This window comes from Ammospiza caudacuta, chromosome 18 (assembly GCF_027887145.1).
Source record: "Ammospiza caudacuta isolate bAmmCau1 chromosome 18, bAmmCau1.pri, whole genome shotgun sequence".
NCBI lineage: Eukaryota > Metazoa > Chordata > Aves > Passeriformes > Passerellidae > Ammospiza > Ammospiza caudacuta.
In genome coordinates this window covers 11,301,664-11,317,297 of record NC_080610.1, presented here as the reverse complement: position 1 = coordinate 11,317,297, position 15,634 = coordinate 11,301,664, and the positions used below count along the sequence as shown (strand labels likewise).

Here is a 15,634-nt window from a genome sequence, read left to right as displayed (position 1 = left end):
CCCCAGCAGCCCAAAGTTCCCCAAATTGGTGACAAAGGCTCTCCTCCACTGCTGCACGTGGCACCAGGTGGGCTGGGAAACCGAGACTCGCTAAATATCAGAGCAAAACCTTGTAATTCTCATCTGAAAGCAGAACCCAGGGTAAATCCTGTACCTAATTACCAAAACCCAGCCAGCCCCTGGTGGTATTTAAGTCCCTAATTACCACTGATGTCTCCTGGGAGTGAAGGCGGCTTGGGCAGCTCATGGGGTTTGCTGCAGAGCAGGAACTGTCACAGCAACCACAGTGCGATGGTCTGAAAGAAAAATTAATTTCACATGCGCGCTTGCCTTCAGCTCTGGAGTTTGTAAAGAAAGAATTCACGGAACGGTTCTGTGGAGCAAAATGACTTTCTTTTTATCCTGCACTGTGCAGTTTGTAATTATCTCCTCTCTGGAACCCTTGTTCTTAATCAATAGCACGGTGGCAGCCCCGGTCACATTTCGTTAGGGCCGGGTTCGCTTTGCCGTCGCTTTGAGCATTGATTTTGTACCAGCTGTGAAACTCGCAGGGCTGGGGAGTTAATTCAGACATTAATGAGGCAATGGAATGGGTGGTGGAGCAGCTTTCCTTGGGGTTGTGCTGTGATTCAATTTGGTTAAAATGCAGCTCGCTCAGCACAGCCCTGGCCTTGCCCGGGTCACTCAGAGTTATTAAAGCTGGGCTTTGCAAATCCAATCCTGGATTCCAGGAGCTTCTCCCAGCAGTGACCCAGAGACACTTCAGACACTCAGAGATCAATACTGGCTTGGGTTTGATGGCATCAGCAAATCTCTGTAATTTCTGAGGCGTTTTTGACCAGTTCAGAGAAAGAAAACAATCTGGTTTATATTGGTTTTGCTATTGTAACACATCATTGCTGTTACCTGTGTGTATCTGTGTGTCACCTGTTAGAATCCTCTGTCAGTGGAGGTATCCATCCCATCCCATCCCATCCCATCCCATCCCATCCCATCCCATCCCATCCCATCCCATCCCATCCCATCCCATCCCATCCCTCCATCCCCACAGTGGGGGGGAACAGGCAGCATCCCACAGGAAAAGTTTTGAGAAATTGCACCTTATGATGGTCGATGCCTCTCTCAAGGAGGAGGGAGAGTTTCCAGCCCTGACCTGGGCTGTGTCACCCGTTCCTTGCTGCCAGGTGTTCCTAAAGCCGGGGGTGATCTCCAGGCTGGAGAAGCAGCGGGACAAGCTGATAGCCCAGAAGATGACTCTGCTCCAGGCTGCCTGCAAGGGCTTCCTCAGCCGCCAGAAGTTCAAGAGACTGAAGGTACCCTTCCTGTGGGCTGGGGACACCTGAGCCCACACCTGGGATATGGCGCCCAAATAACAGCTCTTTGAGCTCCTTGAGGCTTTCTCTTGCAGCCATGAGATGCTGTGCTGCCATCCCTGAGCTCGTCTGCCCCTTTCCCTGTCCAGCCTGGTGTCCCTGCCATCCCTGAGCTCCTCTGCCCCTTTCCCTGTCCAGCCTGGTGTCCCAGCCCGGTGCTCCCTGGCTGGGTGGGGGTCACCCCTGCTGTGTCCCCACAGATCCAGCGCCTGGCCATCCGCTGCATCCAGAAGAACCTGCAGGTGTTCCAGGCAGTCAGGCACTGGCCCTGGTGGCAGCTGCTGAGCCACCTGAGGCCCCTGCTCAGTGTGAACCTCGCTGAGGAGCAGCTCCGTGCCAAGGAGGTGAGTGCCAAGGGCTGGGATGGGACAGGACAATGTCACTCTAGGACATGAAATAAGATGACACACATGCTGGAATCTCCAAGGTAAAAAGAAGGGAAGTTTAGTTTCTGACTCCAATGTTTATAGATTTTCCAAAATCTATTGACAGTGGATTGGAGGATGACAGTGCCACCTCTCCAATGACACTGGACAAACCAACAGTCCATCAAATCTCTCCGACTCCGGAAAAGAATGAAAAACAATAATTCATTAGAGAAAAGCGCGTGCAAAAGTTCATTACAAGAATGTAAACATCAGAAGGCTTAGAAGAACAGGGAGACAGGACAGGGTGCTTTAGGGGCTCTGCCTGGTGGATTGCTCAAGCTGGAAGTCACTTCTGCCCAGCAAAGATGTTTTTCCTACCATCCAGAAGTTGCCATCAGTTCTTAGCCTAGTGTCACGCATTCTGCAGAGCTGTGGAGGGAGGAGTGACTTCTTGCTTAGAGGGCCAGTAGCAAACACACCATGTTCCCATAGTCAAACCCCACCCCAGGGATCCCCCACTGCCCTCCTTGTGCCCTCTGCAAGCTCCAGGGGCTGTGTCAGAGCCAAACTCCTGGAGATGGGCTTGTCATCCTTTGGGGTGCTGAGATGAGCATTCAAACACCCCTGTGACAGAGGGGACTCCACTCTGTGCTGTTCCCACTGCTGTGCTGGCATCCACCTGTGTTGCCCTGGGTGATGGGAGATGCCAATGGACATTTTTTGCTCCTTTCACCCCTCTGCACCCTCTGAGACCTGTGCTAAATTCCCATCTTCCCTGGAGTCCCTCTCCTCCTCTTGCCTTAGCAAGGTTTTAACAAGATGTTTTCAGGCTGGCTCAGATGAAACAAAAGCTGCCCAAGCCTCTGTTTTTGTCTCCAAACCCACCTGGGATCCATCAGGCCCCATCATGTGTTAACCTCTGTTTTTATCACCACTCTGCACGCTCGGTGTTGGACATCAAAGCAGGACAAGGCTGCATGGAGCAGCTCCTGCAGCCTGGGAAGGAATCACAGCCAACACCGTGCCTTTGCACCGTGCTCTGATACCTGCCAGGGCCCTGGGACACTCCCTGGGCACGATCCAGGCCCCTGGCTGTTCATCCCAGGCTTTTGAGGCTTGCTGCTCTCTCATAAAACACGCTCCACACACAGCAAAGCTGACATTCCCTCCGATGGAATTCATGTCAGGAGCTGTAGTCCCGGCAATTTGCAGTGAGCAGCCTTCAAAGTTGCCTGGTAAATTTTATTAATAAGGCAGCTATGTCTCTTCCACTTATTTTGAGGAGAAAACAAGGTTTTCATAAATAAACCGAGGATGCTGGAACTCTGTGTGTGTGTGTGTGTTTTTTTTTTTCCAATCTTCCCTAGGAGGAGCTGGCGGCACTGAGAAGGAAGCTGGAAAAATCCGAGCAGGCGTGCAGCGAGCTCAGACAGACTACAGAGAGCTTGGAGAGCAAGGTAAAGACCCCAAAATATCTGATACAGACCCCAAAAAGCCTGATACAGACCCCCAAACCTCTGCCACAGCCCTGTTTGGCCAGGTTGGGATGGGAGCTGGTGGGGATGAACAGGACCGGCAGTTCCAGCAGAGCAGGAGAAGCTGCCAGGAATGGTCCCCTGGACAGGATTCTGCAGTGTCCAGCTGCAGAATTCCAGACTGGTATCACTCCAGGCTGCCCAGAGAATCTGTGGCTGCCCCTGAAAATATCCAAGGCCAGGTTGGATGGGGCTGGGAGCAACCTGGGCTAGTGCAAGGTGTCCCTTAAAGCCCTGGATGGGTTTTAAGGTCCTTTCCAGCCCAAACCATTCTGGGATTCCGTGTTCCCAGCTGGCTGCTGGTCCTCTGTGGGCTCTGCTCTCGGATGCACAGCTCCTTGTGATTGTGCCTGGGATTTTGCCAAGCATCACGAGGAGAAGGAGCTCCCAAGGTTTCTATAAATACCCTGGGTTTTCCCAGCTCCCTTGGCTGCAGCAGGGCTGGGCTGGGTCTAGGCTGCAGCCAACAGCCCCCCAGGCCAGGACCCTCCTCATCCCTGGGGAAAGGGTAAAGATGGTTTAGTTTAAGCTCTTTGGGAATGCTGAGTGAGGCAGCTGCCTCAGGGCAGACCTAGGACAACACCACGGAGGGAAATCCTATGGAATTTGCTTACTGGGTTAAGCTTGTGGGACTCCCTAAGGAGCCTGCACAATGTGAGGTGCCTTAAAATGCTGTCAGACACAGGAGTGTTGGAATGCTGTGTTTTGCTGTGGCTCTGCAGCCCCTCGCTGGTCTGGCTGAGCAGCAAGGACCATGTGCCCGTCCGCTCTGCGGAAAACGGAATTGATTTTCTGGATTAATAATTCTCCCCTTCTGCTCCTGGTTTCAAAGGAGATGTAATGCAGTAAAGTAGGACAATGGAGAGCTGTGATGAGCCCTGCAGTGCAGGCAGCGTGGCACGGGCAGGAGCCTGGGCTCCCACTGGTGACACTGGGCAGGGACACTGTGCACTCCTGAGAGCAGGCAGAGCTGTCAGGATGGCTGTGGCGTGGCAGAACCCCCCCCAGTCATGCCCAGACTGCCCCCTGACATCATCCAGGGGGGCTATTTACAAACACAAATGAGACAGGGCTGCTGTACAATGCGCCTTGAGCTGTTTTATTTTTCAGCATCAGTCTCATTACATGGTTATGACAACAGGAAGATGCTAGCAGCTCACAATCTAGGCAGCAGGCCAAAAAACTTAATGTTACAACTTAGTTTACAACCTTCTTGACCAATCACACAAAGCAAAAGCATATTGACAGTAGCTCTATCCAATCACCATAAGCACACATGATTAAAACAATGCTTGCTTACTTTGAATAAAAATACCTACTTGTAAGCCTTAAAACACAACGCACAGAGCTCCATTATTAAGCTTTAACCTTCCTAATATCTTGCTAGATAAACTTTCTGCAGCTTAGAGAGCTATTCAGACAAGCGTTAATACACAGATCATTGTTCTATTTGCCTTTGCTTTTTCTACAGTTCAAATAATTTTTATGCTGACCTATCCCATAGCCGCTGCTTTAGCTCTGCTCACAGCTCTGCTGTATGTGAAGCCTGCCTTTTGCAGCTTTCCCCAAAACCCTCTAATTTTGTGGGTTCCCACACCCCCCTGCTCCCCCAGATCATCGACCTGACCACGGAGCTGTCGGACGAGCGCTACAAGGGCGATGTCACCTGCCAGGCCCTGGATGGGGAGCGGGCGGAGCGGCTGCGGGGCACCCGCGAGCTGCAGGAGCTGCAGGTACCACGGCCCCGAGCCCCTGTGTGGTGACAGTGACCTGCCATCCCCCTGACAGAGCCCTGCTGAGTGCCCCAGGGCCGGGTAGAGCTGCTCCCTTGCTCCCTTCCCCAGAGCAAGCACGACCAAGTGCAGAAGAAGCTGGAGTCGGTGGAGAAGCAGCTGGAAGAGGCGCAGCAGCTGGTGCAGCTGCGTGAGATGAAGATCAGCGGCTCTGGAGGAGGTAGGGATGTCCCTCTGGAAGCAGTGCATGCTCTGGGCATCCAGCCTGACCTGGAAAGAGGGCAGAGGTTTGTTCCCCCCAGTCAGTGCCACTCTGCAGCTCCTGGTCGCTCCAGAGTGTTCTGTCACCCTGCATTGCTCATCCAGCGGGAGCTGCAGTGACAGCTTGGGGACACAGCTTGGGAGGAGGTAGGGATGTCCCTCCAGAGGCAGTGCATGCTCTGGGCATCCAGCCTGACCTGTGGGGCCACAGAGAAATGGGCAGAGGTTTTCCCCGCCCAGTCAGTGCCACTCTGCAGCCCCTGGCCTCTCCAGAGTGTTCTGTCACCCTGCATTGCTCATCCAGTGGGAGCTGGCAGGGACAGCTTGGGGACACAGCTCTGGCTCTGGCATGGGGCTGGTGTGCTGTGCCCCAGGGTGCTGCTGGCACTGCTGGGATGGGGTGGGATGGGCACACAAGCTGTGCCGAGACAGGGCACATGCTCTGTGCAAGTGGGGCACACAAAGCAGATCCCTGCCCCATAAGCTCTGTGCTGGTGTCAGTCCCTTGTGCGTCCCCTCCCCTGCCCCCAGCAGGGCCACAGGGGCTGCTCAGACCCCCAGCACCCACCCTGGGTGTCTCTCGTTGGCAGAGGATGAGTGGCAGGTGAGGTTTGACTGTGCCCAGACCGAGATCGTTTTCCTGCGGAAGCGGCTGGCGCAGCTGGAGGAGCGGCTGGAGGCAGAGCTGGGCACCAGGACAGGGCTGGAGCAAAAGGCAAGTGCTGCCAGCCCAGGAGGGCACAGGGACAGCCTAGAGATATCCCTCCCCTGCTCCCAGAAGCTTTGCCGGGCTGAGGCTCAGCATTGCACCTGCTTCTTGTTGCTGCTCCCACTGACCACAAAAACCAGATATTTTCTGCAGCTTTGATCCCCAGAAATCACGTTAACATTGCAAAATTCCACCTTGGTCAAGTATGAGCATGGGCAGAGGGTGAGGAGCTGTGGGCAGGGGGTTTTCAGTGGTGGGACTTGGTGCTGCTCAGCTTTAGGAGCTGTACAGGGCTCTGCTCTCCCCATCTGTCACACAAAGAGCTGGCAGCTCCTGAGCTTTGCCCTGAGGAGGGAAAAAGCCAATGTGCTTCCCTGAGCAGTGCCTGGGAGCCAGGTCACACCCCATAAGGATAAAACAAAGAAATAAAGATTTCTCATGGTACATTAAATGGTAATAAGAGAGAAGCTGAGTTTTAGGAGCTTGGGTAAAGCGAAGCAGCCCATTTGCTCGCAGTTAGTTTGGAATTACAGGCTTCATTAATGCAAGATTTTGCTTATTTAAAGTCATTCCTTAACGACTGCATTCCCTGGTGTGGGAGAGCTGAGTGTCTGTCCCAGACACAGTGGGAATCCTTGGGGATTCCAGCGCTTTTTGCAGAGAAATGGGATCAGGCATGGCTCCGGGGCAGCTCTGCTGACTCAGCAGGAAGGGCTGGGATGCTGCAGGCACTGGGAGGGTGCCTGGGGCTGGAGGGGACACAGCACCTCGGCTTGTCCTTGTTTGGTGAAAAATCCCTGGGTGAAGCAGCCCTGGGGAATGCAGTGAGGCTGGGTCCTGGTGGGGATCTTATCCAGGGGGTGTGGGGTGTGTGGGGTTCCTCCTCTGTGGGGTGTGTGTGCTGTGGGGTCCCTCCTGTGTGAACCGAGTGTGCCGTGGAGTCTATGGGGTCCCTCTCGTGTGAGGTCCATGTGTTCCTCCTCTGTGGGGTGTGTGTGCTGTGGGGACTATGCGGTTCTTCCTCTGTGGAGTTTTTGGGGTTCCTCCTCTGTGGAGTCTATGGGGTCCCTCTTGTGTGGTGTCCATGTGTCCCTCCTCTATGGGGTGTGTGTGCTGTGGGGTCAGTGGGGTTCCTCCTCTGTGGAGTGTGTGGGGTTCTTCCTCTATGGGGTGAGTGGGGTCCAAGGGTCCTGTCTCTGAACTGAGTGTGCCATGGAGTCTGTGGGGTCACTTCTGTGTGGGGTCCTTGTGTCCCTCCTCTGTGGGGTCAGTGGGGTTCTTCTTTTGTGGAGTTTGTGGGGTTCCTCTTCTATGGGGTCAGTGGGGTTCCTCCTCTATGGGGTGTGTGGGGTCCAAGGGTCCTTCCTCTAAATTGAGTGTGTCATTGAGTCTATGGGGTCCCTCCTGTGTCACGTCCATGTGTCCCTCCTCTGTGGGGTGTGTGGGGCTCCTCCTCTATGGGGTGAGTGGGGTCCAAGGGTCCTTCCTCTGTGAATTGAGTGTGCCGTGGAGTCTATGGGGTCCCTCCCCTGTAGGGTGTTTGTATTGTGGGGTCCTTCCTCTGAACTGAGTGTGCCATGGCGTCCATGTGGTCCCTCCTGTGTGGCATCCACGTGTCCCCCCTCTATGGGCTGCCTGTACCATGGCCTCTACGACATCCCTCCCCCACGGGGCACACATGTCCATCCTCTATGGGGTCCATGGGGTCGGTGTGTCCCTCCCTGGTGCCACAGCCTGTCCCTGCACCCCCTGCAGCTGGCTGAGGCGTGGGCAGCGTGCCAGGCAGCGCAGGATGGGGCGCAGCGGCTGCGGCGGCGCTGCCAGCGCCTGGCCTGCGAGCTGCCTTTACCATGGGCACTATGACATCCTTCCTCCACAGGGCACACCTGTCCATCCCCTGTGGGGTGCAGAGGGTCGCTATGTCCCTCCCTGGTGCCACAGCCCTCTGTGTGCCCCTTGCAGCTGGCTGAGGCACAGGCAGCGTGCCAGGCGGCGCGGGACGGGGCGCAGCGGCTGCGGCGGCGCTGCCAGCGCCTGGCCTGCGAGCTGGAGGATGCCCGGGTGCTGGCTGAGAGCCAGCAGAGCCGCAGCCACGAGCTGGAGAAGAGGCAGAAGAGGTGAGGGATGGGCAGGGCTGGGGGTGCTGGAGCAAGGAGGCAGGGAATGGGGAGGGTTGGGGTGGGTGAGGAGCTGGGTCATGGATGTGTTTCATGAAAAATCCTCTCGTTAAGATCTTTTGTCCTGAGAAGCTGAGAGGCCTCAGAAATGAAATGTAAAAAATAATTATCTGCTGCTGTGGAATGCAACAGGTCATCTTTGATTGGTCTCGTGTGGTTGTTTTTAATTAATGGCCAGTCACAGTCTGGCTGTCTCAGACTCTGGTCAGTCACAAGATTTTATTATCATTCCATTTCTATTCCTTTCAAGCCTTCCGATGAAATCCTTTTCTCTCTATTCTTTTAGTATAGTTTTAGTATATAATTTTCATATAATATAATATAATATAATATAATATAATATAATATAATATAATATAAATCATAAAAATAATAAATCAGCCTTCTGAAACATGGGGTCAAGATATCATATATTTATATATATCATAAAATAATATATCAGCATTCTGAAACATGGAGTCAAGATTCTCATCTTTTCCCTCATCCTGGGACCCCTGCAAACACCACCACAGAGCTGCTGTAAGGGTGGAGCTGATTTTTTATCTCTTTCAGCTGCTGGGAGTTATTTTTCCATCCCATTGCTGTGTGACTGACACAGGGTCTGAGCCCAGACTGATTTGGATTTGGACCTCAAAGCTCATCCACTTCCATCCCTATGAAATATTCCCTATGAATAATCTCCTTCCACCACCCCAGACTGCTCCCAGCCCTGTCCAGTGGCGTGCATGGGGTCCGTGTGTCCCTCCTGACCTTGCTGTGCTCCCCTCAGGTTTGACCTGCAGCTGGCCCAGGCCCTGGGGCAGTCTGCCTTCGAGAAGAGCCTCCGTGAGAAGCTGTCCCAGGAGAACACCAGCATCCGCTGGGAGATGGGCAAACTGCAGCAGAGCCTGGAGGTAAGAGGAGATCCCACTTTGCTGTCTTGGAGCCAGTTCTGGGAGCAGCACTGGTTACCTTTGCAATTAGAGCAGAGGCAATCAGGAAACTTGATTCCAATTTCTCCCAGCGCAGCTCAGTGTGTATTTAAATCTCCTTCCAGAAGGGATGTTGCTATGTATGAGTGATCCCCACCCCATGATTCAGCTCGTCAGGGCCCCAATTTTCACTGGGGTCACTTGTGCTCTTCCTCACACGCCTACCCCCAGTCCCACCTTGGGGAAGGTGCTGTCTGTGCCCCATGGGATGGTGCTGCACCAAATGCCACCGTGGTGACACTGGCACGGCTGCTGGGGTGGGGAGAACCCCCAGGGCTGCTGCCAGCACCCCCCACCATCAATTTTTGGGGATGATTTGCTGAACACAGCCTTTCCTCAAAGCCATGAGGTCGGTGGGCGCAAACACGAATTCCAGAGCTGCAGGGGCAGCCTTTGGGCATGTCTGGGTGTGCTTCAAACAGCCCATCCTGTCCCCAGTGTCCTGCATGTCCCTGGGCTGCAGGGACGCCCCAGGGCAGTGGGAAGGTGAGGTCAGGACTGAGAGGGAAAGGTGGGCATGGGGGTCTCAGTGGGCTGCCCAACCCTGCTGCTGCTCCAGGCGTTTGGGATGATGTTTTTGGGAATGCTGTGGGTTCTGAGAGCGGGGTGTGAGTGCCCAGGCTCTGACCCTGCTCTGGCCAGCACAAGGAGGCCGAGGTGGCCAGGCTGGAGCAGCAGGTGGCCGTGTTGGCCAGCCGAGTGCAGGAGCTCAGCACCCCTGGGGCCATGGACACGGTGCCTGGGCTCAAGAAGAAGCTCTGGGACCTGGAGGGCAGTGCTGCTGAGCAGAAGAAGGAGCTGGAGAGGCAAACAGCTGCTGTGGAGCACCTGGAGCAGGTAATGTGGGGCTGGGGGAACCAGGGGTGTCTGTCCCTGCTGGGACAGCCCAACACCATCCTCATCCTCTTGGGGCTGGGCATCATCTCTGGGGGTTTCAGCTCCACGAGAGGCTGGAGCTGGAGATGGAGAGGATGAAGCAGATCCACCAGAAGGAGCTGGAGGACAAGGATGAGGAGCTGGAGGACACGCAGAAGTCCTGCCAGAAGAGGGTAGGTTTGATGCTGGGTGGGTTTGATGCTTGGTGCTCCCCAAAACTCCCCATGTCCCCAGGAACCCTTCCAGAGGTCCGTGTTCCTGCTTTCCCACCATCACCTCAGTGTGAGCCCCCATCACAGCTTTGGGGTGCAGATCAGGCTTTGGGTCAGGGCTGAGCCCCAGTCACATCCCAGGGGTGCAGATCAGGCTTTGGGTCAGGGCTGAGCCCCAGTCACATCCCAGGGGTGCAGATCAAGTTTTGGGTCAGGGCTGAGCCCCAGTCACAGTTTTGGGGTGCAGATCAGGCTCTGGGTCAGGGCTGAGCCCCAGTCACATCCCAGGGGTGCAGATCAGGCTTTGGGTCAGGGCTGAGCCCCCTGCCATGCTGGAGGGGCTGTTGGGGACAATGTATGAGAGCCACACATGATGCAGCACATGGACCCACTGCTCCCAGTAACATCAGAGTCACACCAAGGGTACCAGCTCCTGAGTTTGATGTTTTTGGGGCTGATTTGCAGAAAACAGCCTTTCCTCAAAGCCATGAAGTTGATGGGTGCAATTCCAGAGCTGCAGGGGCAGCCTTTGGGCATGTCTGGGTGTGCTTCAAACAGCCCATCCTGTCCCCAGTGTCCTGCATGTCCCTGCACTGCTGGGGACAGGAGGTGCTCCAGGGGACATGGCCCATTCCTGGTCCCCAGTGCTGCCTCGGTGCCCACCCTCTCTTGGGCAGTGCCAAACCCCCCCTGTGGCAGTGTCTGTGCCCTGCTGGCACCTTGAAGGGTGGCCGGGCACTGAGCAGGGCTGGGGTTGTCCCACAGCTACGGCAGCTGGAGATGCAGCTGGAGCAGGAGCACGAGCAGAGGCAGATGGTGCTGCACGAGAAGCACGACCTGGAAGGGCTCATTGGCACCTTGTGTGAGCAGGTAAGGGGGCAGTGCCCGCCCAGGGGCTGCTCTGTGGGCTGTGCCCTGTGTGACCATGTTCACAGGGGTTCTTGGAATGGGGGAAGAGATGAGGATCTGACTCCATGTTTCAGAAGGCTTGGTTTATTATTTTATGATATATATTATATTAAAACTATACTAAAAGAACAGAGGAAAGGATTTCCTCAGAAGGCTAGCTAAGAATAGAATAAGAAGGAATGATAACAAAGGTTTGTGGCTCAGACTCTCTGTCCGAGCCAGCTGACTGTGATTGCCCATTAATTAGAAACAATTCTATGACCCAAATCACAGATGCACCTGTTGCATTCCACAGCAGCAGATAACCATTGTTTACATTTTGTTCCTGAGGCCTCCCAGCTTCTCAGGAGGAAAAATCCTGAGGAAAGGATTTTTCATAAAAGATGTCTGTGACAGAGGGGCTCAGGAGGAGAGGCCCCTTCCCCTCCAGGACAGCCCCAGGTGTTGCTCTGGCAGCCCCCAAGATCAGTCCTGGTGTAAGGGAAAGGGAGATGGGGCCATGCAGCTGGGATTGCTGTGAGACACAACCACAATTTGGCAGCAGGTATTAAATCAAATCCTGGCTTTGTCACTTAAAAATCCTGGGCTGCAGTGGTGGGAAGGGGCAGCTGGTTCCAGCCATGGCTCCAAATTTATTCCCTGTGGTTATAAAGAGACCCTGAGCAAGAGGAAAATGATGTGAGCAGTGTCCAGGATCCAGCTGGAGGGATGGCAGAGCAGCAGTGGTGGTGCTGCAAACACCCTGTGGTTAGCAGAGGACAGTTCATTTAAAAAATGGGAAGAAAACAGCTGACCCAGAAAACTAATTAAGGAAATGGAGATGCCAATGATTTCTTGTTCCAGCAAATTCCAGCCAGCTCTAAACCAGGCCACAAGGTCAAATCCACACAGTTGATTTCAGCCAGTGAACAGAAAACAGGAGAAGGAAAGCAGTTTGAAAGGAGAGCCGTGGAAAACAACCTAAACGGAAAATGCTCTTACACCTCAGTGATGCTGAAACCATGTCCCTGTTTATTTGGTGGCTCTCTAATTCCTTTATCCCTGTAACCATGGTTGCTCTCTCCCTCTCTCTGAGGGGGGGAAACACAGAAGATGGGTTTTTTGAGGTATTCCATGTGGCTGTGGGGCCAGGCTGTCCTTCTGGACACAGGGGGGGATGTCACTCCTGGGGACCAGGGGTGCGCAAATGTTTTCAGAGGAGCATCTCTTTGATGGGGCAAAATATGGAACATCCTGGAGGTGTTCACTCTGGTGTAGCCGACCAAAACACCCCTAAATTGAGCGGGGAACGCCTTGGGGTGTGGCAGAAGGTGCTGATGGAGGTTCCAGGGGCCAGCAGGGCTCAGACATCTCCTGTCCCCATCCCAGATCGGCCACCGCGACTTCGACGTGGAGAAGCGGCTGCGGCGGGACCTGCGGAGGAGCCGGGCGCTCCTGGCCGATGCTCAGCTGCTGCTGGCGGCCCCAGCCGGGCCCGGGGGCAGCGCTCCGGAGCTGGAACACCTGCGCAAACAGGTAGGGAGGGAGGGAAGCCGCAGGGAGCATCCCCCGCTGCCCCGCTTAACTGAGCGCTGACACGCCGCAGAGTCTCCTTGGAAAAGGAGTGCTTACCCTGTAATTAAGGCAACGCTGGTGGAGTGTTTTTTCCCTTTTTTCCCTTTTTTTCCCTGTTAATTACCTTCTGTTTGGCGTGTTTCTGCGCGTCTCCTACGGCCGGGCTGGGGCGGCGTTGCCATAGGGATGCTGGAAGCGGGAGAGGGATGGGGGGGATTTGAGCTGGGGAGCGGCTCCAGCTCTGTGACAGCTCTGTGCCACCACACTGGGGACATCCCCGACCCCAGGGTGAGCTCTGAGTCCCCTGCCATGGATAGGGGCACCACGGGGCTGTCCATCCCCTGGTGGGCTGTGTATTCCCAAGTGCCAAGCAGGGGCTCAGCTAAAGATGCTGACCCACTGAAACCACTCAGAAATTAATCTGTTCTGCACATTTCACCTGGAAACAAACGAATCTGGAGGTACGAGCAACCCCAGCAACATCCAAATGTAATAGGGAGGGTGGTTGTACATAAATAACAGCTGTGAGCAGCACCTGTGCTGGGGGAGAAGGGGAAGGTGAGCTGGGCCTGATGGAACTAGAGGTGTGTTCATGCCCTTACCTGGATGTCCAGGGCAGGAGAGGGCTGTGGCTGGGACAAGCCACAGTGGGAATGGCCATTTTTTGCACTCTGCTGTTGTTAAGTATTATTGACCCAGTGCTGTAGTGCTGTGCTCCATTAATCTCTCATTGTTTCCCAAATGAGAGCTCTTAGTCCCTTTGGGGTGTCCTGCCATGGATAGGAGCCCCACAGGGCTGTCCACCCCCTTGTGGGCTGTGTATTCCCAAGTGCCAAGCAGGGGCTCAGCTAAAGCTGCTGACCCTCTGAAACCACTCAGAAATTAATCTGTTCTGCACATTTCACCTGGAAACGAACGGATCTGGAGGCACGAGGAACTCCAGCAACATCCAAGTGTAATTGGGAGGGTCGTTGTGCATAAATAACAGCTGTGAGCAGCAGCTGCTCCCTTCCACCTGTCCTGGGGGAGAAGGGGAAGCTGAGCTGATGGAGCTAGAGGTGTGTCCATGCCCTTACCTGGATGTCCAGGGCAGGAGACGGCCGTGGCTGGGACAAGCCACAGTGGGAATGGCCATTTTTTGCACTCTGCTGTTGTTAAGTATTATTGACCCAGTGCTGTAGTGCTGTGCTTCATTAAATTCCACAATGTTTCCCAAATCCCACTTTAGGATTGGAGAGGTTGCACTGCCCCTGTATTTTCCCAGTCCCTGGTGGGAAGGAAATGTGGCAGGGCCCTACCTCAGGTCTCTTCCATGTGCTGATCTGAGGGACCTACATGGATGCTGAGATGTTTCCTCTGCCCATCCCATCATGTCCAGCCCCATCTCCCTGGGGAATAATGCCCAGCTCACCTGGGGAATTAAATCTTTGCTCCAGAGAGTAAAGTCATGGAGAGAGCAGCTGAGGGAGCTGGGAAGGGGCTCAGCCTGGGGAAAAGGAGGCTCAGGGGGGACCTTGTGGCTCTGCACAACTCTCTGATAGGAGGGGACAGCCAGGGTGTGTCAGGCTCTGCTCCCAGGGAACAGGGACAGGAGGAGAGGAAACTGCATCAAACTGTGCCAGGGGAGGGTCGGGTTGGACACCAGGAGGAATTTCCTCATGGAAAGGGTGCTCAGGGACTGGAAGGGGCTGTCCAGGGAGGTTTGGAGTCCCCATCCCTGGAGGTGTCCAAGGAATTCCTGGATGTGGCACTCAGTGCTCTGGGCTGGTGACAAGGTGGGGATCAGGCACAGGCTGGATTTGATGACTTTGGAAGTTTTTCCCAGCATTTATGACTCTGGAATTTTGGGATTCTTGCTCCCTGCACACCCCAGTCCTCACAGCAAGGCAGGAGGTCACTCTCTGTCCCTGTGGTTCGTGTGCTCATCTCCCTTGTGTTTGGAGAAGAGCAAACAGCCTGGATTTTGGGAATGTGGAGTTTTTGCTGTGCCACCAACACTGAGGCTCTGCCTGTGCTTAAAATGCCACATGATTATCCTGTCCTTTAAGCTGAAACAATTTCTAATGGCATTCATGACGACTTTCTCAAAAGCCAATGCATCCTACCAGCAGCCCACGGACCTGCACCAGAAGAAAAACTTTGCTAAAATGCTACATTTCCGTTAATCAAAATCCATATGGCTGGGAGTGCAGCATTGTTTCTTAATAAGCCTGAGGCATCCATTTTATGCAGGTATTTAACAGATGGTGTTCACAGCAAACTAATGTTGTTCCACACTTCATACATTATGCATTTTTGGGGGGGAATTTCAATTTATTCTTCCCAAGTGGGAAAATTCCATTACACCAAGTGAATTGGAAGCTGATGCTTAATGAGGGGTCCTGGAGATGATTTTTCTCTCTGGTGGAATTATCAGGATTTTGGTGGGAATTGTGGCAGGGTTGAGGCCAGTCCATGAGTGGGGATGCAGGTGGGAAAGGCCATGAAACCAGGAGCTGATCTGAGTGGCATCTTCAACTCATCCCAGCAAAGCACAGAGGTTTTTTACAGCTGATGGAAGAAAGTTCTTCCTTTTCTAGTGAGAGGTCTCAATCTGCCCAAAAACTGGAGGGAAGCCAGCTGAGGATTGCTCCAGTTATAGTATTCCATTATTCCCCCCGCTTTTTTTTTTTTTAATTTTTTAATTTTTTTAGGGAGAGAGATAAAAAAGAAAGTAAAAAAAAATAAAACTCTTAAACTCTCACCATGGTGTGCAGCTTTTCCCGTTGCCCCCTGGAACTCCACAGGGAAACCAGGAGCGCAGGAAACGAGCAGCGAGCAGAAGGGTTTATTTTTCCTTTTTCGTAGAGAAAAAGCAAAAGAAACCCCAACGAGCAGGGGAAGGAACTGGATGTTCGGGTACAGCCTACGGCAACTCCTCCGCCCAGGCGAGGGGGGAGTTTTGGGGATGACGCTG

At 54.0% G+C, this 15,634-nt stretch overlaps 1 protein-coding gene across 1 annotated transcript in view; it reads left to right on the top strand.

The window, feature by feature from the left end:
• MYO18B (myosin XVIIIB) overlaps positions 1-15,634 on the top strand; it is a 71,121-nt gene that overhangs the window by 34,136 nt on the left and 21,351 nt on the right. The window contains exons 26-37 of the mRNA XM_058816491.1: positions 1,185-1,313; positions 1,574-1,717; positions 3,109-3,198; positions 4,890-5,009; positions 5,121-5,229; positions 5,861-5,985; positions 7,942-8,096; positions 8,926-9,049; positions 9,770-9,964; positions 10,066-10,176; positions 10,981-11,085; positions 12,493-12,639. Coding sequence (XP_058672474.1) covers positions 1,185-1,313; positions 1,574-1,717; positions 3,109-3,198; positions 4,890-5,009; positions 5,121-5,229; positions 5,861-5,985; positions 7,942-8,096; positions 8,926-9,049; positions 9,770-9,964; positions 10,066-10,176; positions 10,981-11,085; positions 12,493-12,639 — 1,554 coding nt within the window. The remainder of the gene's footprint in view (positions 1-1,184; positions 1,314-1,573; positions 1,718-3,108; positions 3,199-4,889; positions 5,010-5,120; positions 5,230-5,860; positions 5,986-7,941; positions 8,097-8,925; positions 9,050-9,769; positions 9,965-10,065; positions 10,177-10,980; positions 11,086-12,492; positions 12,640-15,634) is intronic.